This window comes from Ciconia boyciana, chromosome 10, assembly GCF_034638445.1.
Source record: "Ciconia boyciana chromosome 10, ASM3463844v1, whole genome shotgun sequence".
NCBI lineage: Eukaryota > Metazoa > Chordata > Aves > Ciconiiformes > Ciconiidae > Ciconia > Ciconia boyciana.
This window is the reverse complement of record NC_132943.1, coordinates 37912416-37940290: the sequence shown is the minus strand read 5'-3', so window position 1 is coordinate 37940290 and position 27875 is coordinate 37912416. Positions and strand designations below refer to the sequence as shown.

At 38.4% G+C, this 27875-nt stretch overlaps 1 protein-coding gene across 1 annotated transcript in view; it reads left to right on the top strand.

Moving 5' to 3' along the window:
- The window catches only part of ZNF804A (zinc finger protein 804A), a 154260-nt gene that overhangs the window by 94763 nt on the left and 31622 nt on the right, over nucleotides 1-27875 (top strand). The window contains exon 2 of the mRNA XM_072875038.1: nucleotides 23639-23782. Within this exon, the coding sequence (XP_072731139.1) occupies nucleotides 23639-23782 (144 nt within the window). The remainder of the gene's footprint in view (nucleotides 1-23638; nucleotides 23783-27875) is intronic.

Genomic DNA, 27875 nt, shown 5'->3' with positions numbered 1-27875 from the left:
TAAATCACAATGAGCAGAATATACGGAGACCAATTTCTCAGAAAAAAAGGGGAAAAAAAAAAGCAAGTCATCTGTCTTCTGGTAACCAAGCTGGTTTAGTTTTTCAGGTGTATTGTACAAAATAACCTGGTTTCTGTTATTGTTAAATACTCACCATTCAGATTCAGTTTTGGCTAAGAACTGGAGGACAGGCAATCTTTCTTGCTTACCTATATGTTTCCTGATAAGAAAAATGCAGAAAAATAAGCTGTAAATACAGAAATCATTTGTTGAGTATATTTCTGCAGTCGCTAGACATCATTGCAAATTCTGCTATGTTTATAAAATTTGAAAAAAAATATAAACTTGATCTCTTTTCTTATCAAATCAGAGCACCAGAGGAATGTGACTGGAGATTAGCATCCACTAGTTTTTCTTTCCTTCTGACTTGCAATTCTTGCAGTATCGCAATATGATTCATCGAGATACCTGTGTACTCTCTGGTAAAAGATCTGAGTCAAAGAATAAGTGCATCAGAGCCTCTTCTGAGGGTAATTTATTGAAGAGAATGTAGTTTCCACTGTTGAAAGTATCTGTGTAGTAGGTATCCCTTCCTTCCATCTGACCATAAAAGTCGCTGGCATTGCATGCTGTAGATATATCCAGAGATTTGTTAAGCGTTTTTTTGGAAGATGGAAGCTGATACTGAGTTCATTAACACTGCTGTAATGCGATGTTATTAGAGTTACAAGAGCACTGGGAAATTCAGATAGACTGTTCTGTCCAGCAGGGAAGTATTTGGCTACTGTAGCATCACGGTTATTTATTTCATGTCTCCTCACTTGCCAGGTAGTAGGTTGGTCTGAGAGGAGATTAAAAACCAGGGATCCTATAGAATAAGAAATACCTGCTTCCTTCTCTCTGTACCTCATGCCTTTTTTTTGTATTGAGCTAGTATTCTTTTGATCAAAAGCGTATATTTTTCCCATACGCTTTTATAGTAGAGATGTTGTAATTATTAATTGTGCTTCTCCCACAAGGAAATTTGTTGTACCAACACTCATCCCTTCTTGCACAGAAGAATTTCAACTTTCTGTGAATCTATGATTTAATTTTGGGTGTCTCTATTTAAAACCAGTTAACACATATGGATAGAAATTATTAATATACCCACTCATCCAAATTATTCTGGATACTCTCCCTACTGTGATATGCTACCATAATTAATTCAAGCAAATGTTTATATTCAGAAAAATCATGTTCTTATTCAAAGTACATAAGATATTTTAGGGGGGAGGAGGCAACCCTCCCTAAAACCCCAAGCACCACCAGCAGGCTGACACATTTTCTCACTAGATGAAATTGGTTTTTATTCTTCCCCAATTCTTCCTAACAAAGCCACAACATTCGAGCCTTAAGTTTTATAGTCAGTTCAGTGACAGATGCGTCCTTGTCCAGACATACGTACCTATTTTTTGTTTTTATTTTTTCACATATCCTGTATTCTGGTTGTACCTCCTTTACTATTGTCTGTACTCTTACAAATGCTTAGGGAAGCATAGGCACCTCTTTGCACTTAAAATACTCAGAGCTCGTTGTCCAGGTTCCTCTGAACTGAACGTGGCAGGGAAAAAGGATGACATTACTCCTTCCTTCTGCGTATGCCAGATGTGCAGGGCCTGGGTGATCTCGTATGGCTAGATGGGAAGGCTTATCTCAAGAACTCTAATGGGAACTTGCTTTTGTGTTTCAGAAGCAGTATTAGGTGGAAATGAGCAGAGTGGACATTGTGATGAGTATCAGCTTTATCATAGCTGTTAGCTATATAATTTAGGTTCTTCACATTTTCAGAGTGAAAGACTTTTCCACTTATTTTTATGAAGATATTTTAAAAATATCTTCATGAAGATACTTTGCATATGGTGTCAGAATCCAAAGCACTACAGGGAAAGCGTACTGGAATCCAATAACACATATCCTGTGGTGGAGGGCTGGGAGCCTGCAGTCCTGATTTCTTAAGCCCTTTTTTAACTGCTTTTTGGAAGACTGAATGTGGTCTTGCAGGACTCCTGGGTGGGTTGGGTGGGTTGGTTTTTTCGCTTTGCCGATGTGTGTTACAAACGTGTGCACAATTTGCACTTTATATTAAGGGGCTGTCAAACTCAATCTATGTTGACCAAAAATGCTGTACTGCGATGAAAAAATTCTAATATAATAATTACCTTTTATGTCTGTGCATAGATAATTTAAATTGGACAGAGAGAGGCCTTCCAGGCTCCTTAATTTTTTACAAAGGCCGATTTTCTACAGAGACAAAGGTAGAAGCTGTGCTTGGATTTTTTTCTGAGGTTGAAACCACTTTGACTCAAATTCCGAATGTGTGACCTTTGAGAACACCCCACAGGACAAAGTCTAGTTTGCTTGTATATTTTGGCTCTAGGAAGTGTTTGTGGGCCATGATAAAAAACAGAGTATAAAATGCTAATCAGCTCAGAACTGATGTTTACTTTTGTTAGATGCAGACTGCTATTGCTTTTTGGATATTCACATTTAAAAAATGAAACAAACCCGAAAGAAACAAACAACAAACCCACAACCTGTTTTAAAAACATTTGATTAAAGGCAGGAGGCAATGATGACTGCTGGCCACAGTACCAGCATTTCTGATGTAAAATATTCCCCTTTTACTCTCTGATGTAAGAATGGTGATGTAAGAACAGCTTTAACAATCCCTTAGCTGGGGGCCACCTCCAGATGCTTCAGAAGTTCTCTGATCTCTTGACAAAAGAAAGAGAAATGTCACTGAAAAGCCACTAATAATATGGCCCAGTAGACCTCTTCTAGCGTTAGGTCTTTATCTAGATTTTTAAAAGCATGATTGGAAATTGCTTATCAGTTGATTGTGTATCTTATTTCTTGAGAGATGATTCTGATTGGTTACTTTACTACTACATCAGCATGTACCTGAAGATTCATGTCATTTTTTCACTGGAGATTCTGTGGTTTGTTTAGATCTCTCTCTTCAAGGCAAACTGTCCTTTTCTGTGTATTTGTACAGCCCTGATACCAGTGGATGGACCTTACTGGCCTTGTGTTGTTCAATATAGTTGTAAATTATTGTCATTCTTAAAGTGACTGACGTAGCAGACTTTTCTTATAAAGTTGCAGACATAGTCAGCCCACAATGAATGTTAACATTTGCCATATGACATCCATTTAAGAAAGCTGATTCGCAGCTTCTGTGAGTAGCTGTCGGAGATAAAATTTTCCCTTTCTCTCTCAGCTGATACAAAACTCCATTCTAATACAAAAATTGTGTGAAGATTATAATTATACAGAAGCAAATAACCGAAAAATTTTGCCCATCCTCTTTCGCTGGAGGTAAAGAGAAATTCAAGGTTTTGAAGATGTGCTGTTTTTTCATTAGATTCAAACTACCTTTATATTAGTTGTTCAGAAATGACATGAAAATATGCTGATTGACTGATGTTTATGGGGAATAAATTAAATATATTTTAATATTTGTAACTAGGAGCATAATGGTGATTCATGACCACGGTGCAGATTCCACCCTTGTTGTATACGTCCTACATTCAGTGTGCAATTGCTGATGTTAAATTCATGTCAACAGATACATTCAGCAGACATTTATGAGCTGGTAGCTAAGAAATTGCATAAACTGTTAAAGCCAGCAGAGTTACCTTTTTGTTTCTGTGAAATAAAGGCAGAATAGAAGAGCGTGGCTAAATCTGGGGGTTGGAAGTTGTTCAGGAAACAACAGACAGTGCAATGGTGCCAGTAAAAAATGTAGCTTTGTTAGTATGGCATGTTTGGTTGTGTGAATTTAGAGGTTATTGAGAAAAAGCTCAAATTCACTTTCTAGTCGATAGGTCAGAAGAGAATGAGGTAGGTGCGTGGGCAGGTGGGCGCATGAGGGATATCTGCCTCTGAGTTCCTCGGTGCCTTTCTAAGTCTTGTTTGTAGGAATCTAGTTACGTTTTGAAAGGCCTGTTGACCTTCAGCACCGTTCTGATTCTCAGCAAGGACAATGTGTTTGGATGTGGGATCTCTTGCACTTCTCGTTGCCTTTACTTTTTGTGATGGTGCTTCTTAGAAATGTTAGGGAAGGGAGAAAGAAAAGGGATAACAAATTTTCCATTTCCTTTTGCCAGTTAATTTTATGTTCTGAAGTTTGACAGTGTATCAGCTGTAACGTGATAGTCATGACGCACCTCAACGCATGTTTGCTTTGGAGCAGAAAGTGTTCTTATAGTAAATTATTCATTTACGTGTAGCTTTCAGGATGCTTGCTCCGTCTCTCTTACGCTTTGGTCAGAAATATGAATATTGAATAAATGACCAGAGGTGAGCAGTCATTTCTGAAGCATTCGTGTAGCTGTCTGAGGCAAATAGCCCCAAGCTGATTATGTCTTTCAGCCTCCTCCACGCCACTTGACCCCGACACATTTCCGAGCAGGCAGGTCCTCCTTATTTCCTCATTGCCATTGTTAAAGACAGTGGCCTGTCGGCTTGTTTTTTACCGAGGTCAAACACATCAAATGGAGTGGGACATCAGCATGATCAGATCTAAATTGCTTGCTGCACCAATTTCTAGCTGTCTTGTGGTCTAATATCAAATTCCCTGGTTTCCTTGCAGCTGAGGTATAAAAGACAGACACACATGGTGTAGGGGGAAAAGAGGAAAAAAAATGGAGAAGAGTTACGTTTTCAGCCAGATGATTATTGATCTGAACTTCCAGACCAGGGAGAGCTGTGGAGGCAGGGACTGCAAAGCTCTGCCATTTATTGACTGAATTTACTGTTTTAGAATAGAGTTAAGTGAACAAACTTTACGAAAGAACTATTGGTGATATAGCAATACAAGCATTCACTGCTTGTATGTAAACACAAAATGCCCTTTCAGAAAAATATCAGCATTTCAACACAATCACATCTTTTAAAATAGACTGTTGGGAGGGTTCTGCGGTCCTGCGGGAGCTTATTCAGAAATCTGCTGAAACAAAATCAGTTCTTACTTTTGACTGAGCATAGCCCAATTCTATATGTGTAACCTGCAAGCTCCCCAAACTGCAGCTATTTTCCCAAATATGTAATATCACATCTTCAGCAACAAAAGGGGCTGCATATTGGGTCTTAAGGTTCCCTTCAGAAAGCTAAATTCACATAAGAGTCTTAACCTGCTTACTGTTTTTGTGAGCATCATGTTGCAGTAGAGTATTATGGGCCGAAATGCTGTTTATGTGTTAGGGCTGGACAATCTTTTAGAAATTGAATGTTTTGCTCCAGATATTTCCTTCCTATGTAGACTAAGAAATGAGCCACAAATTGTACTTGAAAATGGGAATAATGTCTGTATTTGCCTTCAAAGAACAAACTTTACCTGAGAGATCTGATTCTTTAGGTTAGACGATGCCACTTAGAAAGAATTTCCTTTCCAACATAAATGTTATTTAAGCTTCTAAATAGAATTTGGTACATATGGAGCTGAGAAGAAGATGGAAACATTATAAAAGTTTGGTAATCCGACAAATCCTGCTCATGTAGAAGTTAGAGGGTTTTTTGGGTTTTGTTTGGGGCTTTTTCAAGTATTAAGGATTTTATCAATCTTGAGCAAGTCTGTCATAATATGCTAAAAAACCTGTTGACAGTGTCTGTAGTTCATCAGTACTTTTATTCCCCTCACTCAAACAGTCTGTTCTCTTCTATTGAGGACCTTTTCTTTGCTGTTCAAAATGGACGAAAACCTGTGCTCTGCCAAACAACTGAAACAGGTAGCGGCCGAGAGAATCGCCCTTCCTTCCACTCTGTTACTTGGATATAAATGGCAAGGAAGCAGCAGCTTCAGCGGGCTTTAGAAACACATGTGAAATGAGGGAAGAAAGATCGTCAGGAGACCTCCTTCATTCGGTTGGTTTGCATTGCAAAAAAGCTCCCCGAGAGCCCACCGATGTACAAGCCCTAGGAAGACAGCCAGGAAGACTGCTAGTTTTCGTGCTTTGATTAGTTGGAAGGTAAATGCTGTTTTGCAGGTGGGTTTCGGCAGCTAATCAGCCTTTCATTCATACGTTGTTTTCGCTTGTCATTTTTTAAGAGAGCTGCAGCATGCTTGGAGCTCTTTTAAAACCGTGGCAGAGAAAAGTGAAAGATGTCTTGAGCATGACAATCCTCAGACCCTCCTCCCCTGTTTTTGGAAAAGGCTTTTTGCTGCCTGTGCCATAAGTAGATAAATCAAATGAAGAGGATCTATTTAGAACCATTGCTTCAGCATGAATAGGGGAGGCTTGATAAATGTTATTTTAAGTGCCCTTATATATGGTTCAGGTTCAAACAATTTTTCTAGGTGCTATTAGAGATATTATGTATTGGTATTTATATATTTTAAATAAAGAAATCTTCTCATCCCAAAGTTATCACTTATAATCAATGTTACTAATATATTTAATTCAATATTATAAACCTGGAGTAAGCCCAATCTGAAACGGTCTTTAAAATGATGCTAAGCTACATCAGTTGAAATGAAATCTAGAAACCTGCTTTTCCATGATGAATGCAAGCACAGATGATTTCTTTTTTAAATAAGGATAAAATCAAAGATGTTATTTGGATTCACTCTGGTGTTTTTGTACTAAAACCCATAAAAAGACCACACAATAATCAGTTGCTGGTGTTGGCTGTTGTATAAGTGTAGCTTTTGCAGTACATCATTAGTTTGATCCAGGTCAGGTTGGCTGAAATAAAACCATCTGAAGCAAGTCTCATTTTGTGTGGCATTTAACAAGTGCAAGATGATAATTGCTGTCACTGAAGCATGACTGCTTTTGTAATGAATACTTTCCGCTTGCCTTCTGAGTATGTAGCTCTGTGTGTGTAATACAGCATGCTTTAATCTTAAAATAATAAGCAAATTTGAAATTTAATTTATTGTTCAATAAAGTTGTATTTGACAGAGGTTCTGGCTTCAAGAGTCAAGTGATCAATGTTTGCTTTTAATTACATAGTGCTGGAGAGATCCTATACACCTCTTTTTGTGATGGTGTGTGTTTCCAAACAGTTATGTTGAGAATCAAATCTGAAAAGCATGGTTTAAAATTGGTTAATGAAATTAAGCATTAGCCCAACACATCACGTTTTCTCCCGCGTGCTGTTCAATCAAATCAGTGTTATCTGATTTTACAGTGGCTTTAATGTGGTCCTCTTGTATTTAGGTGAGGTTGTTTGACTTCTTCGCCTTTCCATTGATCTTGCCCACTGATGATACTGATGTCACCTTTCTGTTCACGTAAAGTCAATACATTCAGCAGTAGATTAAAAGCTACTCCTTTCTTGCTGGAAAAATTAAGTACAATAGTATGGCTTTGCCTTCTGGTCCTCCTGTGCGATGGTAGAGCTAGTGTGCTATATGTTAAGATAGCACCAGGGCTGCAGGAAATTTGTAAGGTCTCTTTTGGCATTAATAAATGCCACGTATATGCCGTGATCCTCTGTTCAAAAATTCTTCCCCAAAACTCAACCTGTTTGACTGAGTGTGGAAAAACTGAGAACCACTGAAATGAAAAACCAGAGGTACAAATATATATATATATATACACACACAAAATCAGGTAGATGTGTATCACGCGTGGAGAAGAAACACAACTTGAAAGTTTAAGATTTCATCATTGTAACCATATTGGGTTATATAATCAGAAATTTTTGGAAACATTATTTTAATGTTCCAGGGATAGGAAACAAAAACAAAACAACAACATAAAAAACCCAGAACAGAAAGTTTTCCATTTAAGAAAGTTTTTGAAGTGAGGAAGGAAATGCTACGTTTTGTTGGAGAGCAAATGTTACTTAAGTCTTTCTTCAAGAGCATTACTATGTGGGTCTGCTGCCTAAAATTGGAGATTGTGCTGGGGGCGTATGCCCCTTGAACTTGTGTTTCATGACTTCAGAAGATATGGAGGAAAAAAAGAGGACAGAAAAAAATGATTTTATTAAGGTCAATATTTGCTTGCTGGAGGTACTAGCTGGGGACCTGGGGGAATGAGCTGGGTCCTGTCTTTCTGCTGGAAACGTCTCCCAGGGTGGCTTATTTGGCTCCCTGCCACCACTAGAAACTTCTGTTAATCCCATTACTAGTTACAATGTCTTCTCCGAAGTGGTGAGGGTGGACCTAATTGTTTGCAAGAGATTAGATATTACTTCATTAATGGCTAGGCCCTCAAGTATGGATGGGCTCTTTGGCGTTGGTTACTTGGGTGTGGGATGACATCTGTTGGGAGTCAGGTCTTCTCTGCCCTCCCCTCTGCTCGTCCTCTTCTGAAGTGCTTGGCTGCCCAGAATAAGGACTGAAGCAAGCAATGCTAGAGCCAGGGAGCTCTGAGGCTATGCAAACAGCTATTTAAATATACATTAAAAGAATTTGCATTTTCACTTACATACTGTTGAACTGTTTTGCCTACTACTTCTCTTTGTGACTCTATTACATTTAAATGCAATTTAAAAATACTTTATTTTATAATTATTTGTGTGGCATATAGTTACATCATAAAGAAGAATATTATGACTCGAATCAAGTAGGCAGAAGAAAAAGTATTTGTTAATGGAAAAAGTAAAAGCTTCATGCTAGTAAATATTTTACCAATTTATGAGAGAAAATCGTGTAGGAAAGCTTTTTAAAAGGTCAATGAATTTCTATTAAATTGTTCTATTCTCATTGCCTTTAAAATTAAGCATGCAAGGTCAACATTAAAAGCCTTATGTTCAGCAGCTGAATTGCCGTTTAAAGCAGAAGTCGAACACTTGGGCTCAAGAAAGAGAAAGGAGTGAAAACTTTGGCTTCTTCCTACTGCTTTTCCAGGAGCTGTTATTCACAGCAATAATTTTAGATCCACCTCCTTTGGTAAGATATTTCCGAAATGAAAACAGTCTATATGTAGAGAATATATGTGTATACATACCATCAACGCTAACCTCTTGAAGTGTCAGATTCAGTCAGTCTCATACAGGTTATTCTCCTAATGAGTCTTGTGACCATTTTGAATATTTGATAACTCCTAAAGGAAGTCAGCCAGGGAAAATGTTGTGCTGTGTTACAGGGCTTTGTGTGCTTTCTATCAGTTAGGAATCTCACCTTCCATTCCTGTTGGAAAGGCGTTTGGTCAACAGCTGGTTTGGGGGTGACCTGGAGGCTAGGAGCTGTAGGCGGTTGGGTGGGTGGTTGGCTGGAGCTGGTCCTGGGAAGCATCATTGGTCCTGGGCACGAGGGGGTCTTTTATATGTGATGACATGTTGGTATGGTAGGTTTGATCTTCATTTCTGCTAATTGCAGTCACTGAAGGCTACGTTTCCATGCAGAGAGATGCTGTATCAATTGAGTTGGCCAAAGAAAGGTTTTCTTTTAATAAAGACAAAAATCAGTATTTCAGTAGCTTGTTTGAAAACATTTAACAGAATTATTTTAAAAATCCAAAGTGATGGCCACCACCACAACTTTTCTACTTTTATCACTTGCTCACTTGTGATTACTGAGCTATAAAACCCAATTTTAATGTGACAGGAGCACAGTCCTGAAAAAATGTTTAAAAAAACCTCACAAATGCAGGATGCAGAAAAAGTAATATCAACAGACATGTCTCACATTCTCGAGGAAAGACTCCACATAAAACCAGGATACTGCTGAGCACTGATTCTCTTCTGTGTCTTTTCAACTTTCTTTTCAGGGACATAAATTGTCATTCCCTGTCTGCTAAAATCTGTATTTTTCTCCTATTCTTGTTAAGGCATTTTTTTTTTTTAATAAGAGAACATTGCTAACAGCTGCAGCACCTGTTAAATTCTCATATCAAAGTTCAAGGGATGTTTAATTTATTTTACTTTTAATCTGGTTTAGATTAGAATGACCTTTTCTTTGCTTCATCTTAAAATCCCTTTCTTGAAGAATTAATGGTTTCCTCCATGTTGCATGTATTGATTATCAGTGATGGTATTTATTCATAATTAAAATTACAGTAGACAAGAAAACCATTTTTAAAGCTTGATCTAAAGCCTTCTGGCATTTTTATTTCACTGTATTTTGATATTAACCCTTGTAAGCATGTCAATAGGGGAACTGCACTTCTTAAAGAGCTATAAGAAATTCAAATGGGCCAAACTGGTATTAATTTTGTCCTTCAAATTTTGGGCTCACCCACCTGAAAAGTGTTCTAGCTGATACAGGAGTGCAGTCAGTCGTTTTGTCGTGGCTTTGGACAGTCTCTATATGAAAATGCAACTTTGGTCTCAACGGTATCTGCACAAACCCGGACCAAGAACGGGCTTTGTTCTGATTTTTAGTGCTAAAAGTAACAACTTTCTCTTCAGGAAGGTAATTCTTTCTTTTTTTCTTTTTCTTTTTTTTTTTTTTTAAATGTTACATAAGCAAGACTCAAGCAGCCAAATATTAGAAAGATTAGAAAGAAGCAATTTAGCTTAGAAAGAGCTATATAGATTGTGGAGGGTGACAGAAGCTGTCAGTATTGATTTTCTGCCACTTTCCTGTCTGACCTTTTGGATTCCAGCGGGCGCTCTTAAGAGGATTTTGCTTGTAACAAATTAAAGATATCACAGAACAATTGCTGACTCATATTATGAGAGCTGACCGAGCTCCTTTGCTATCAGTGCAGCCCTATTGTACGCAGGGACACGTCATTACTTGATTTAATGTGCTCCTGTAGATAAAACTGATTGAAAAGCTGTTTATAAAAACAAGGTTAATGATGATAAATGCAGTTGCCATCTACTTTTTTTTAATACACATATATGTGTATACATGTGTGTATATTTAAACATATAATTTTAAACTTTGGCTTGTAAAATTTATGACATGCCAAGGGATAAAAATATACCAAAGACTTCGATAAAACAATGCTTAAAATTAAGTAAGCCATTAAAAATACTCATATAAGAAAGCTTCATCTGCACTGTTGTGGATGAAATTGGAAGAAAAACCCTAAGTGCTTTGTCTTCATTTAACACCTCCTGGCAGCACCTCGGCACAAAACTTCAGCATGAGCATCCTCTGCTGAGTACCCTTCCACCCTGCTTGGAAGAAAGAAATTGCTTGTCTGGAGTGGCTAAAAGACTTTAGTCTAACTTAATCATCTTGAAGTATTTTACCTTATGATGGAATTCAGTTTGGAGAAATACTTATTTTTTCACTGGATGCCCAGAATACATATAATAAATCTGTAATAATAAACAGGAAAATTCCTTGTAACTTAGCACAGTTTTAAGAAACAAGACATTAGTATGTCGTTTTTTCTGTTAGATAAACCTGTGCTATATTAATGTATTCTAAAATCCCACAGGAATATTGATCCAAAAGAGCTGTCTGTGCCTTCACTGTGAGAGGCAGTGAAGGGCTGAATATTGGTGGGGGAGCAGAGTAGTAGGTGTGCTGGTACCAGCATCACCACCTCCAGCTCCTACCACTTTTGTGCTCTTTTCTTTTTCCCCACAGCATTTGGCAGAAAAGCCAAAAGCAGAAAAGACAGTCCTGACACTTCTTTCTGGTAAAGTCAGGATTAAAACCGCCTTGAGTTTAGACTTCAGCCTGAGGCTCTCCACTGTGCTGACTTTTTTTTCTAAGACTGGTTTTACCTAATTTCACTGTTTTTACCGGTCATATCCCTTGGGGATTTTTCTTTGTAAAATTGAGACTGACCTGATAGTTTCCCAAATCCATGCCTGTTACTACAGGAAATTCAGCAAGACAGTAGATCACTTTAGCTATTAGGTAGCACATCTTAAGTCTGGTTTCCAAAACTAGGTTTATGCTCCTGCACCCTGTATGTGTATGTGTTAATGTACATGTGTGCATACATGAAATGGAAAACACATTCAGTCTAACTTAATAGAGAAGCAAAGATCTCAGAGGTTTATGTGTTTTACAATGATGGAGGACCTAGTGGAAGAGGAAAAGACCACAGCGCGAGGATATTATTCAGAAATGTTGGAGGATCCACACTTGAAACTCGGGTCCGGAGGAAATCAGACTGGCTGCTGCAGTTGCTGGCTGAGCTCTATTTTGTTGAAGAACAAAGTCCCAGATCCAAAGACCTTTAAGGTTTGGGAAGATATATATCTTTTTGTCTGCTCACTGATACTTAAGGATCAGTTTTTTAAGTAGGCCTTGCTAAGCTCTGTATCCAGAATGTCAGTTTAGGGTTTTTGTATAAGTAGCCATATTACTGCAATATTAAATTTTGTTGGTTTACTATTAACTGTAGATAAGCTGGAACCCTGTTCATTTGACTCCTATATCAGCAATACTGCAGATACTGTTGCTTTTTACCAAAAATGATTAGCAGGCTCAGAAATGCTAATTTTGCATACATTTCACCGATGTTTCCTGCTGGAGAAGCCTGTTGTGCATCCAGCAGTTTCCATGGCATGGCTCTGCTGTTTGTTTCTTCAAGGCAGCTGGAGTTCCTTTCAACTAAAAAAGGAAAACTTTTGGCTGGGCAGGGATGGCTTAAGGCTAAGAAAGAGTTGAATAATCCAAGAATATGAAGCCTTTGAAAAAAAAATCAGCACTTGTATGCAACAAATTGGTTTCTTTTACCAAATGCCTCGAGCTCACCACTAATGCTGGCATCTCCTCAACATACATTTCTATCTAGTGTGTTGTGCCGTTATTTCTCCCTTCCAGTCTTTTCTTCTAGTTGTATCGGCAGATCCTTGCACCTCAAGGTGATGCTTCTTCTGTAACTGGTGAGCAGTTCACAACCTTATAGCAACTTCTTCGTGAAGACTAAAGAAAGATCTTTGGATCTGTAGTTACATGGAAACCTACACCTGCCCGTTTATCAGACAAAGCACGCAACATTTAGGTGGCTTGGTTTTTAGTTTTGGTTATTGCACTAATTTCTTTTGGACCTTATGCTGTTGCTATTAGCTTTGATTCCCCCTGTAGTAGAGTTGGTCGGTCTTGGCCCACGCTCTGACTTGTTCCGCATCTCATGCAACCACACTGGTATTTGTACTGGCATGGTGGTGATGGAGGTGAACGCTGCTAAACCGGCTATGTGAACTGATTCAGGTTTTAATTAAACATCTTTTTTTTCCTCTGAAGAAGTATTTTTAACCTAAATCAGCTTGCTGGTCTAAATAAATGCATGCTCCTGCAAACAAGCATGCTGGTACTGAGGAGAAGTAACTGGGAATAGAGGAGAAGCCTTGCTGTTGAGGAGGAGGAGGTATATACCTATAAGGTATCACTTCAGCTGCTGGGGACTCTCAAACTGTCTTATATTCCGTTCAGAGTCTCTAAAACAAAGGGAACCTATAGGTACTGCTCTAATAGAAATGGTCAGTAAGAAAGATATGTGGAATATTTTTATGCTGGACTTTCAAACTGGACCGGATTTGGTTTTTGGTTTTTGGTTTTTTTGCCATGTACCTGTTACTAGGACAAGTCGAGACAAGTGTATTAGCACTGCTTATGTTGGGTTTGTGGTTTAGCATCTCTCTGATGGTCTGAGTGCTGCAGTGTGTGACAGATTGGCAGAAATAGTCCCTCGAACTTCAGTCAGATCTCGGTCTCTAGTCTTGCCTTGAGCTTTTGTGAGTCTGTATTGAAAACGTATTTAAAAACCCATTTCTTTACCTGACAGCATGCCACATGTAATTCTCTGCATTTTTGCTCAACTTCAGGGATTTTTGGCAATTTGCTGTGCACAAAACAGGACAGAAAATGGAGAAAAATGGAGAAGTGCGACTAAGGACCATTCTAAATGTATTGTTTATGCTAACACGTGGGTTTAAGAATGACATTTTTGAGGAAGCTTTTACTGTTTTGTGGATGTGGCTCATTTTCTCTGCATCTCTTTAAACACAGTTAATGATTACGGGCAATGCTGGGTAAATGCTTCATCTTTGCGCGTTCATCTCGCAGCGAAAGGTGCCGCTCCTACGGCGCTGCTGGCAGCGAAGCGGTACAGAGCACGGCTGCAGTCCTGATGCTGTTTTAAGAGTCTCCTTGGAAATGTCATTGGTGCTAATGGCCAGGCGTTTTTAGGCATTTTCCATCAGCTCATGTACAGATACTGGATGTAAGACATTTGAGTTTGGCTATCCTCGGTGCATTGCAGCGCTGGCTGCTATTGAACACTTGCCTGGGTAGGTAGACAGCAAAGAGATTGATAAAAATGCTTTCTCATGCCTTTTCTATATTTGACACTCTCAACTTCAGAAGCGTTTGCGTGACAGTATATCTTGACACATGGCTGTACCACAGTCCTTCGTTTTCACCCCATTTTCCAAAACAAGGGTGAAAAGTATCAGACCAACCGCAATCTTTTCTTCTCCCCTTTGGCCAGGAGGTGGAGTTAAAATCAGGCTTTTATGCACTTACAAGCCTTAAGTGGTTTTTTTATTAAGCTCCCAATGTCTTTCCCTTTTATTGAAATTATCAAGTATCAACTATCCACCTTTATGGCCTAAAGTCTTCAAAACTTAAGTATTATCATTCACATAAAGTAGCTATTTTCATGAGTTGCATCTATTCAAATAACTTTTTGTATACGTGAGGGTCATAGCATTGATAAATGCTCTATCTGCCATTTGTTTCTCACACAAATAAAATAAGAAACTCATAAAAAGTCATTGGAAAAAAGCTATTTGCCATGGGTCGTCGGTCACTGTATTTAGTATATAAACTGCTGCTTCAGCAGCAGCTACACTTACACCAATCTTCTTTCTTTTTTTCTTTTTTTTTTTTTAACCCAGGGTCATTCAGAAGTTTGCAACATTTTTTTATTATCTTTTCAGTGAGAACAAAGACCAGGCCCCTCTCATCTCAAAGGTGCTATATCTGGGTTTAAGACTGCAATAAGGTCACTCATAATTTAGCTAGTGTAGCGTAGCCCTGACTCCAGGTAAGTCGGGGCTCCTGCAGGGCAGTTCTCATACTTTGGCAGCTTACAAAACAATCTCAGAAATGAAAGAACAAGATCTTCAACACCAGTTCGTGCGTTTGCAAAGCGCTGTTCTTACAGCCTCATTTCTCTTGGTCTAGGTAGTGTTACTGTCTTTTCACTTAGACTGAGCATCTTCATCACACTCAGTTGCTGCTTGTGAAGAGTATTTTGAATCAGCCCAAAATTAGAAGGAATTTTTAGAAGGATTTTCTTCAAGGAGTTTTCTCTATGGCAAATTTAAACTTAATTCCATTTCCCATTAGGACAAACTTTTTCTGTGGGCTTGTGAGTAGAAAGATTTATTTGCATTATTTAAGGATGTCAAAAGAAATTATGCCTTTTTTTTTTCCTGCCTTTTTTTGTGTTCAACACTGGCAACACTGAGGATTAATTTTAGGAAAGTAAATATTTACTGCGTCATGTTGCATCATCATACAAATCTTAAGCTTGTACATATTCATAATCAGACAACTGAAGGAGCTCAGGAGAGTAATTCCTAGTGGGTTTGGGGGTTTGTTGTGGTGGTGTTTTTTTAACAAAAATTTAAAGTACATTGGTCCAGCCCTACAGAGTGTATTCCGTTTAATAACCAAATGTCCGTGCTGGAGATAGATACTTCTTTCCGGTGGGATAAGCTGATACAGACCATCAGCTATATATCAGAATAGACCATCCTTCTGGTTTGCAGCTGGAACTGTTTGCTATCTGCGTCCAGGACTTGTTGGGCAGGCACACAAACCTGCCTAGGAGCGTTTCAGACCTGGCCCAGTTCTAAGGTATCTTTTTCAATGGCTGGGTATTTAAGTGCTCATAGCACATAACTTCAAAGCACATAATGTAAGGCTAGTCCTGATGGGTCCCTGAAGCTATAAAAAGATAGTAAATTTGCATGAAAAGGTTTAATGGTCTGGAAAGCCATAGTAAAATGGAATCAGTAAAAGGGTCTGTAAAGAAAAATCACTGAGCCTGCTGGGGGGATTTCCAGGAGCACTTGCTTCCATAGGCACCACGCACAGTTCAGCAGCGCTCTGCTCCTAACAAACACATTGGCGGTGAAAACACAGTGGACCTATTGAATTTAAAATACGGTTTGAAACTTCCTCAGTCGGGCAAATATAATGCTCACATTTTTGAGCTATTGGTTTATATTTAAATAAAAAAGTTTCAGATTTGTCTGAAAGTAGAACAGATTACAATTTGAACCAGTCATGGAGAAGTTGCGTTCTTGAGAGGAACAAAATGGGACAGAAACATCTTTATTTCAGTTCAAAGATTATTGTATTCCCTTTTGCTTTCCTAAAAAAAACCTTTTAAAAATATAAGCAGAAGCAGGAAAGAGAAAATACAGGAAAAATAGTGTTTTGAAAACTTAGCAAAAAAAAATAGAGGATCATGATAAAAATCTTGCAGAAAAAAATTTATTACAGTCAAGCACAGCAGCCAAAGCTAGGAAAACTGAACTCGATAATCACCGAGAACTCTCATTCCTGAAACTACAGGTGTGCAGGTTTTCGTGTGTAAGTTGTCCCATAGATCAAGCACATGCTCAAAATTAAATGGATTTAATAAGATGGGGTCCAATTTTCTGTTTCCCCAATGCCCCGGCCAACTTTACTGGCAATTTTTACTAGAGCAAAAACTGACGTCACCAACAAACTAAAGCTTGAAGAGCTCTAGAGCAACTTTTAAAATACAAATTAATAGCAGCCGATCAATTGGCAGTCAGTTAACTTGAGGTGAAATAAATAAACAACTGCCCTTGCCCTGTCCTTTGCCCTTCCTCGGGTCCTGAAACACCGTACGCAAGACGTGGTCCTACCCCCTTTGGATTGAGGGCTGGGGGCATGAACGCTGACATTTGTTCCAGTGCTCGGTTTTCGTGCTCAGAAGGGGTTTTTCAGTCCATCTCCAAGGCTGCAAGTTCTGCAGGGTTAAAAGGCACTTCATTTAGTTTAGTGTGTCGCTGCAAGGATCAAATAGAAAAAACTTGATTTTCCCAAGGAGTCTAATTACATTAGACACTTACCTGTCAATGAAATCACATTAAGTAGCTATGAAAGTCTTTAGATGCCTACATGCCTGCTATAAGGAAATTAAATGCCAAAATCAACCCCAGGATGTTTTTAAATCAAAATTGTGCTCTAATTAAAGTGTGTGACTGGACTATTTAACGTAGAGGAGTAAAGGAGATTAATACCAGGCTCCTTCTTCCCTTGCTTATCATTAAACAGTGATGAACATTCAGTGAAGAAGATATTATCTAGAGTTAAACCTTCTTTCTTTTCTTCAGGAAAGCATTCTTCAGTTCTGCCTTGTATGGACTTCAAAAGATTAGTGGTAGAGATGGGGCAGATAAATTTTTCTCCATTATAACTAGACCCGTGCTTTCTCATAAGCACTGATGAAGAGTTCCTTCTTAATACAAGTATCCAAGCAAAGATTTGTGGCCGGCACTCTCACCTTGTAAGTGCATGCTCTGCCTGGAAGTAGGTTTTAAAGCACTAGAATAAATAAATAATTCTACAGATCTATGCACAACAGTTACTTTTAATGGCAAAAAAACCCAATCAAGTGATTTTTATGAGTCCCAGTTAAAAGTAATTATACAGCATAAGTGCTTTAAGTAAGTTAATGAGACAGACAAATCTGATAACGAATTGCTGTCTCATCATAAGCTTCCTTTCAAGTTAATTCAATCTTAACATTGCAGGACACTGTTCTGCATTGCTTTGCTCTCCGCTGCGTCCAGCTCTGCCCCGGTCACATCCGTCTCACTCTGTTTAGTGAAGGGGGTGCAGAATTCAGCTGTTTCCATTGGTAGGTATATAGTTAACAAATTTGGTGTTTCAAAAAAATGAGGATGGCATTAGGAAGCAAACAGCACTAATTGGAATAAATTTTGCTATTTCCTTCTAATTTCACTGTGTTATTTATCTTAATGCTAGGGTGTTTATCTAAATGTGAAATACTGTCTGTGTGTTTATTAGGAAGCTGAGAAACCAGTTTTATAATTATTTGCATGTCTTCAATAGTATTTTCAGGTACGTACATAGCAGAATACTGATTAGCTCTCTTGTACGTAATAAGCGTTTTGGTTGGAATTGGTTGTCTGCAGGTAATCTTGAAGAGAAAGTAAAGGTAAGGTGGGGTTTTTTCAGCCTCTGATGTTCCATTAACGTAGGGGTTTTCAGGATACCACTTCTTCCTTGAGCCCGTCCTCATCCAGCGCAGTGAAGCAGTGAAACAGTGGGGTCATTGCTGCTGGAAACTCCTTTGCCTGAAAGGAGAATGTCAGAAGGGAGCAAGAAATCAAGGAAATAGCATCTGATGATCATGGCCTTGTGAGTTTTAGGTCGCTATCAGATCTCACAGCTAATGGGAAAGTTTCAGGTAAGGTAATCAAAAAGATCTGACAGTATTCTTGGTATTTATTTTGCCAGCCAGTCTCCTTGTAAAGTTGGTATGAAACAGAAACTTGCTATATACTACTTGGAAATGAATTTGTTAAGATCAATGAGTAATTTGATCAGTGCATCTAATTGCCTTTTGCTTTGGTCTCACTGCCTTGATAAGGACAAGAACCTTATAAATAATTAGATTTGGTACTAGACTGCATTAATATTATTAATGTATTCTATTTTTTATTTATTCCTTCAAGTGCATTGGTGGATGATGTACAGACTGCTTACATGAGAAAAAAAGTGATATGCGAAGATATTTAAAAAATTATATGTACCAAGCAATACCAAGATTGATAGCAGAGGAGATGTTATTAAATGGTACATTTTATTCATCGAAATCTGCTTCTTCATACTGTCTTTATAATACCTAGTAAATATACCAGAAATTAAGGAATCCATTGTTAATTGTGTCCATGGGTATCGCAGTTAATTGACTATAGAGAAGTCTGCTCTTAAGCTATGGCTGATTTTTCCTCGATTTATTTTTCTTTTTTTTTTTTTTTTTTTTTTGGTAACAGCATATTTTTAGGCAGATTCTTTCATATAAATACAGCTAATATATAGAGTAGTTTTGCCAAATCAAGAGTATTAGCTCAGGTTTTTTGACAATGTTCAAAATAAAATTTTGCCTTTTTTTTTTTTTCGTTATTGGGACAGAAAAAAATGCTTTTAATATTTTTTGTGAAACAAGGTTACACTGGAACATCTGTCGGGTCTAATGTGGTCTAATCCAGAGGATCAGACCAGAGCAGTCTTAATCCTCTCTGGGATGACTATACCAGTAAATTATCCTGAAGAAGGCGTTTATTTCTGTAATACCTTTTACTTTGCAGTGACTGCAGGCCTGACCCTTTTAAGTCTACAGTAAATGCAGAATAGCTTACTGCAATAAAAGGTGCTCACATTTATTGTGAAGGAAGAATATTCACACTGGCAATCACCATGGAGCAGATGATGTATTATAATTTCACACTCTCACTTTTTTTTTCTAGCTGACCTTTCTGCAGACAGTAGAAGTATGAGCCTGACATGCCCTCTGTAAAAATATCCACTAGATTGAGGCATCTGTTCAGCTCTCCAAAGTTATGTATGTAAGGTGGTCAGTGTTCCTGTACCTTTCCTTCTTTTTCTCTCGTACAACGGGAGCACAAAGTCCAGTCTAGGTAGTTACAGGTAGCCCCTCTGTGGATGAAGCCCGCTCTTAATCCAATTTATCAGACATTTGCAGCAGCATTTGCCCAGGCTTAAGGCTTTGGAGGATGGAGAAGATGGATTTAGAGAAATAAAGCCAGCTGATAGATGTGATCACTTATTAGAGATCTTTCATATAAATTATGAAAAATAGCTACAGTGAATTATAGCTGTAGGCTTTCAGATAATAAGCCTTTCAGGAAAAAAATAATGAAACTAAGTGACACTCAGTTCTGAGTTTCATTACAAAGCTGAATCATAATTCAAAGTTCTTTTAAAACTTCCAGGATGGTTTGCAAATCTTGATGAAATCGAGACTAAGCTTGATCATATTTAACCATTTTAAGTGAGTTTTTTGGCTGCTGCTTTACTCCAGGAATATTCCTCTCCAATAAGTTTCCAGGTCATTTCTGTCTGCAGTCCGTTGCCCAGTACTATCAAGGTCCAGGGACTGTAATTTTTTACTGTCAGTTTTTGGGCAGTTATCCCTCATCAAAATTGATAGAGCTAGCGAAAGCCTCCTCTTCCAAGGTAGTACTCCTTGCGAAATCAATAGAAATAGCCTAGCAGGCAGAGAACCAGCAGCCTGTACTCTCCAGTTTCCATTCTCCGTTCATCCTTGAAATCTGACTTGCCTCGGCTCCCGATGCCAACCAGCAACAGGAACTTATCCTCAGTCCTGACATAGCCTGGGGGATCCCACGGCTGCAGGGAACCTCCTGAACACCCTCCATTAAGGGTTTTATTAAGGGGGGTTTTGCGCGTACATGTGCAATACAATAAGCTGATGTCTTGGAAAGGACTAACAAAGATGTTTGGAGAGGTGATTCAATGTCTTTTCCCACCAGATTAAAATAAAGTTGACAAGTCTCATCTGGTAGTCTTAGGGGCTAACATGAATAAACTACCTTTTTTGTGTTTCATGATTGTTTGAAGTGCAACACAATGCAAAATTCTGTAAAAATAAACACTTCTGCTGCTACTATTGCTTTAGAAATTTTTGCTGCAAATATATTCCTGTTGGAGATAGATACTTCACTGCCCACAATTAATAGTTAATGCTCTTGCCCATGCTTAGAGCCCGAAGCTGGTACCTCAGCCATGAGGTTTGTTAATGGCCATGGCTGCCACTGAAGAAACGTGAAGTTTCTGAAGTCAGGTGAAGTTTAGTAGTTGGCTAGAGATGTCTCCTGCCAGCAAAACATTATATAGCAGCAAAGGATGTAGGTGATAAAGGAGTTCTATAAAAATGTTGGTTTAGTCCTCTATCGTGATTTAAAAAAACTCATATGTTAAGACTTACTACAAAAAGGAATAGGGTAGCAAATAGAGAATATCAATATAGTAGTGCATGGCACTGTGGTATGTCGTGTTATCGCGTCTTCTTTTGGAGGCTGCGAAAAGAACAAACAGAGGCGATGAGTGGCCTTGATATAAGGAATGCCTGAATAAACTAGGACTATGTCATTCAGAGAGCGATAGCTGAGAGACAGTGTGGTAGGGGGTGTATATAATTATGAATGACCCAGTCAAAGGGAATAAAAAAATGGGTGTTTATGACCTTTTCCAATATGCAACAAGTGAAACCAGCAGAACGCAGCTGCAAAGCGAAGCAAAGGGAACGGTCCTTAGTTAAGAGTCACTTTCCTTAGTTATAAAGAATAAAATCTTACACAGGTTCAAGAGGTTGACCTGATCCAATACAGCCATTCGTATGTTCCTAAGGTCAAATACTTTTGGTTCTTGTCATTTAAAAGTCCTGTTTTTCCCCTCCCCCATGCATGATCGAACTCCATTATTATATTCCATCTACTTGTTTGCGTCTAATTTAGGTGATGTGATGACATTCTTTACTTGCTTCTGAAACTGTGATGTAATATCGTAATGTAAAATTAACCCTGCCCCTGAAAGAACCCTAGCTGAAGGAATTTCGTCGTAGAAACCCCAAGATCATGATAAGATTTTATTACTTTGCAGTAAAGTTGTTCATGGGGTTCCAGCGTCTCTGCTCCATTAGGATGCATTGGCATGTCAAATATAATTGCATTCAGGTTAGATTCTGCTATATAATAAGTATATTTTTTAAAAAATGGTGCTTTACGTCAAGAGGAACACCAATGAAGTTACGTAACTTTATTCAAGGTATTACACTACATTAGTAAGTCTTGCAAAATTTTCTTGAGGGTTAATCGACAACATGGTGTAAGATCTTTATATAAAGAAAAATTATTATTCAATTCACTGTTCTTGTCTTAGAATCCATCGCGTTCGCTCTCGTCCTTCACAGATGTCATATATATTTCAGAGTTCTGATAATTCCCCCAAATCCAGAATTTTCTTTTTTGTGTTTTAAAAAAGCAATATTAGGTGGCATCCCTTTGTAGACTATGAGAATTACTTTTAAAGTGTTCCAAGGAAGTATATCTCCTTAGGGTCTCTATATGCTGTCTTTCCTAAACACGGGCATCTTGGTAATAATCAAAGTGGTTCAAAATCTGTAGTTTCTTACTGGTTGATACCAAGAACTAGGTGCAGAGTTTCCAGGCTAGGTTTCCATACAGCGTAAATGTATTTCAAAGTGTAAAATACTGCTGTTTCTTGCAATAAAATGGTAACGCACTTTGGTTGTAAATGAAACAGGTTTTATGAAACATCCTTTTAGAAATGTGTTAGAAATGCGTGAATGCCTCACGTGTCAGCCAGTATTCAAAGAACCACTCTGAAGTGACTTTTGCAATTCCTTTAATGGACAAAATTTTGATGAGGGGGTGCCTCAGTTTGGGTATGAATCAAGGGTGTTTGCTAGCAGTCCAATCATGCTAGATTATATTTAAAGTACTAGTTTAAATAAGTACTCTGTGGATATAATTCTAATTATATGACTATTATTCCTCTCTTTTTTAATAAACATAATTGTTATGAAAATATTCTAATCTGATAAACATAAATTTTCCATTTTAAACTCCCAAAAATATATGGGAAGTATATGAGTCCTAAGCTGTGACAACTGCTAGCAAATAGGGACTTTATTCCTCCAAATTCACTCAGTTTTGGGTGTTCTGATTACAAGATCATCTTTTATCTTAATCTAACCGAACAAGGCAGAAGACAGAAACCAGGGGAATTTCGGGTGAGTTCCGAAGAGCTCACAGTGATGAAATTTTGTGAAACAAACCAAAGGGGTGTATTTTCTTAAACAATATTTGCTGCATTTGGGATTTCAGGGTGTGATTCTATCCCAGACACACTTGTCAAAAGCAGGAGTCGTTGCGCTGAAGTTATACATGTTCAATGTTTAACTGGTATTAAACTAATTTGAGATGACAGACCATTTCCATGCTCTTTCAGAACAGGCCATGTTATCATCAATGTATTTCAGAAATTAATAAATATTACTTGTGTATAATTTGCTCATAGATGATAAGCAAGGTTGGTTGTAATGCTTTTGCTAATGTATGGTAAACGGAGATGTGTGTCTGTCCTTCTAATACTGGATGACAAATAACAAAGCTATGGAAGTTACTCATTACATCTCAGCCACGAACGTGTTCCTCATGTTTTCGTGCGTATACGTGTTGAAGAAGGACCCAGTAGGGTTTCTTTAATTTTGTTTTCTTTTTAGTAAGCGTACTTTCTTGTAAAAGCCTGAGAACGGAATTACTGCAGTTTGTATCTTCATGCTTATTCTGCTTGGGTGTATTACCTAGCAGATCTTTGGAGCAGCGCGTCTTGGATCGGAATTAACTCGCAAATAGCCTTCAGCATGATAAATATTTGTGTTTAGACAGAACCTGGGGAAATCCTTCCAGCCTGTGACAGAGCCCCTAAGGGGAGCTGGCAACTGTATAGCAAATGGAAGTGTGCAAATCTTCAGCCTCGCAGCAGATACAGTAAATATGTGCAGTGTAACACAGCAAATATGTGAAGGCTTTTAGTTACGGAGGTGTGTAAATGTTTACAAATATGATTAACTGCAGAGCACAAAATCCATTCGCAGCATCAAAGGCAAAACTAAAATTACTTTTTCCCGCCCCCCTCCAGGATTATGCTGAAAAGAAAAACACGATAGCAAAAGCTCTGGAAGATCTTAAAGCCAACTTCTACTGTGAACTCTGTGACAAGCAGTACTATAAACACCAGGAGTTTGACAATCACATTAACTCTTATGATCATGCTCACAAACAGGTAAGAGGAATCTGCTCACTACTTCAACTTAGTTTCAGGCAGAATAATGAAATAAGATGTCCTTCAGGCGGGCTTGGAAATCACAGTTGAGTTGTGCCCAAATTTCAGGTTCTAGGAAGCAAAATACACTGTTTTCTTAGAAACAAATCTTAACGTGAAGATTTTACAGTCAAAAATTCTGAGATGGAAAGAAGGGGAAATGTGAACAGTTAAGTTGTGAAGAGGAACAGGGAATTATGAAAAATATGATTAAAAGTGTAAATGTGCAATTTCCTTGTTATCAGTTTACTTTTGCACGTAAATAAATTCTGTGGTATACCTAAGAGGTGACTTACTGGGAAGCATTTGCTGCAACAGATGTGGACAGGAAACTTGACATACTCTTTGGTAAACTTCCTTTTAGTGCAGACACAGTTCTGAAATGGGCTATGATTTTACTTAAATGATTTTATGATTTTACTTAAATATAAAAAAAATTGTGGTAATGAGAAGTTTCTGGCTCAGCTCACAAGAAGATATGTGTTCGCTTTAAAACATTGGTATTTACATTTTTACCACCGCATTTTATCACCACACCTCCAAGTTGTGTGTCCTGCTTTGGTAACATAAAAGCAGTGCTTCCACATAACAAGAGAGGCAATGCATCCCAGTGCAACGTCCTTGTCTCCGGAGGGGTCAGGACTATGTAATTCAGAGGAAAATACAATGCATCTTGACTCCACCAAAGGGATACGTAATGATAATGTAAAGATATGTAATAACTGTTCAGGAAATTTCTACTTAGTCCACTTAGCTGGTAATTATTCTGTATCTTTTTTTTTTTGAGCTGGTGAAATCATATGGTTGTGGATCTGGATTGATTGCTTTTCATTCTAATTGAATCTCCCTTTGTCCTGTAATTCTGCTCAGGGCGAAGGTAGATGAGTTGCTACACGTGTTTTATATCTGTATTATGTAAGCCAATGACTTGCTTTTCTTTCCTTCAGCACTTCTCCCTGAAACACTTCCCTTTCTCTCTCACTGATACTTTTATTTAGCCCATAATTTACACTGTCAGTGTGAGTGTTAGATTTAGTTTTGAGACCTATGGAGATGTGGACCTCAGCAGCAATAGCAATCTATGAGAAGCTGGAGGGACAGATATATTAGATAAGAAATTAGCAGGTAGCTTCATTGCATCCTACAGATATTTATCGTGAGTTGCCAATATTTTCAGTGAAAACACAGCTGGAACTGATTCTTCAGGTGTTACGTTCACACAGCAGCACCTCATTGATGGAAGGCAGGAAAGAAGAAGCGATGGGCAGAGTCTTCCCCACTTGCACTCTCTCAGGATTTTATTTATTAATTTTTAAGTGCTCTGAAGCACTTTTAAATAATGAGAACCTGAAGGCTGCAGTGTCCGTTCCTCTATTCAGTATTGATGAAACATTGATTTTGAAACTGAGGTCAGGTGTGAGACTGAACAGGGACTTGTTTCCAGTGGTTCACGTGGTTATTCTTGTTTTCTAATGGCTTTAGACAGGAGATGGTGGGCACTGCACCAGTGTCTGACGGAGCACTGGCAGATCCTACCTCTCCATCCTCTGTGTAGGGAGCCTGTGTGTCTGCGTTTGCATGTGGCTTTGTGGATGTGTTTGGCGAAACACAGGAACCCTCCTCTTCCTCTGTAAGACCTCCACAACTCTGATCTCCCTGGTAGAAAATCAGACAAAAGTGTCGCGTTTTCCAGTGGAAAAAAATGGCATGGATGCCTGTTTGGGCAAAGTAATAATTTTCTGTAATATTACTGGCAAATAAGACTATTGATTCCTGAGATGAAAATGTTAAATCAAGTTTAAGTCTTCTGGAGTGGTTTTCTGTGGTGGTTTCTACTGGTGTTATAAAGAAAAACCATTCCTCTTCCCATCTTTCAGGTGAAAAAGAGGGCCGGCAGCATATGCTGCAGTGCAGGCTCACTCAGATTTGCTGACTTTTCAAGGAACTTCCTACCACGTGCTTTTTTTGAGTAACCGAATTGTACTAAGTGTGCTAGAGCCATTTGCAGGTGCTACTGCTGAATGCTCTTATTTTGTCTTGAAACTTCGTACCGCGGTGGCAGGAGTTTTCCAGCAGTTCAGTAGGGCTGAGAGGAACAGATAATCTGTCCTTGGATTTTGCTTCGTATTTTTCCCTAGCTTTCTCCCTTTGATCACACCTTTCTACTAATAACGGACAGGTAAGGGGAAGCACTTACTAGAAGACGTTTCCCATGATCCAAGAATAGTTGTAAGCATATGGAGCCAGTTCCGTTTCAGTGATCCCAGCACCTAACAGTGGTTTCTATGTGACCAAATGGATGAAAGCTCTGCCTAAACCTGAGTTCATCTCAGCTGTTCTGAAAAGCCATATTTAATCCTAATTGAGCACTCTGTTATCACACCATCTAAGCCATGGGATGGTTTATCAGAGAAAATGTTCATAACAGCTCCTGTACCTCAGTTTGATTGTAGAAGATTTGCTTTTTCTTTCCATCGATTCAAAGGTTGCTAGCACAGAAAATTTTCAGGATTTAAAATAGAGGATCTTATAATTATGTGGTTTTCCTCCATTGAATGGGGGGCCCTGTACTGTCAGGGGTTGGTTGTGTTTTGATTTATTGTGTCTTATAGCTTCTGAGCACCTGCTTTGAGATAGTGTGAGGTCCTTCTGAGCGGTCCAGAAAGAAAGGATAGGAGTAGAGCAAAACTAATTTTATTTCCTAGGACCTGAAGGAGTTTAGACCAGTGTCTCAAGATCTTCACCGCCTCTGTTAGTGTTTCCTTGTTCTTAGCTTTGATAATATGCTTTGGAGAGCAATATCTCTAGCCTTTATGAAATATTCCTGGAAAAGCAACTTGCAAGCAGTCAGCGGTAATGGAGAAAAATGAACTCTTTTGTTTGCTTTGAAAGCCTAGACAAAAAAAAAGAAAAAAATCCAAAATATAATGCAGGTGTCTTTAAAAACAAAAATGTTCTGGGCTCAATGCAGAAAGAAATGTAACTAAGGCAGAACCACTATTATTTAATATAGTAATGAGAGAACTGCTATTCGATGATGATGGTCTTAAATCACAGGATGCAGCTTTTGAGACCCATGCCAGGACTTTAAAAACAGCTGTATGATTTTATGCAGCATTTCTTAAGTATTTGGAAGCACATGAGGAGCTCTCCGAAGAGCTGTATTCATGCAGGGTGAAAAAAAAATCCTGCCTGTGTTCCTCGAAACGCCGCGGTTTTGATAAATGTGGCTGAGCATTAAGTCTAAGGCTCTGAATGACCTTCATCTCGTAGCCATTCAGAGTCAGTGCGTTGTTTTGTCTTGTCGGTGAAGAAGGCTGGATCACACAGCTAGGTCCCCTCCATCAGTCATTCCTCAAGAGACTTTTGTCGCTACACGAATGAAGTGGGTTTATTCCTGTCTTCCTCTCCGTCCCAGAACTTCTGATTAATCACCTAATATCACGGCAGCACACCCGAGCTTGGTGCTGTTTCCTCTCCCGGGAGTGCTCTTCCAAATATCAAACACCACCACCACCAAAAAGCTGTGATGAAAAATAAAATTAATAGCCCTAATGTATTTGCATCTAGATATGCAAATACAATCAATTAAGCAAATTGTAAGTAGGACTTTTTCCCCACAGAATCAGAGGTCATTTCTCAAACTGTGTCTCCCTGAATGAAAATGATCTCCGCGCTCTAAAAATGTATTTAAAATTGTATGGAAGTACTAAAACACAAATTATGCAGGAAGACTAAATTAGTAAGTATCTTCTTTACCTATTACAGACACAGATTTCTCCCGTGTACGTTTTTCTCCTCTTACATGTTTTTCTTCTTTGCAGATTTGTTAGGAGATCGATGCCAAATAGGTTAGAGACTATCAATCTGCAGCCAATCAGAAGTCCAAACTTTGAACATCTTTATGCGTTTGCATAAATATTTCATGGAATATGGGTGAAGAAAAAGACATTCAGAAGTGGAAGGGTGTGGTTAGGCAGAGCAATAATAATAGAACCAGAATTTTACTAAAGGTATACCTCCTACGAGGTACAAAGCATATAAGGTATAAAGT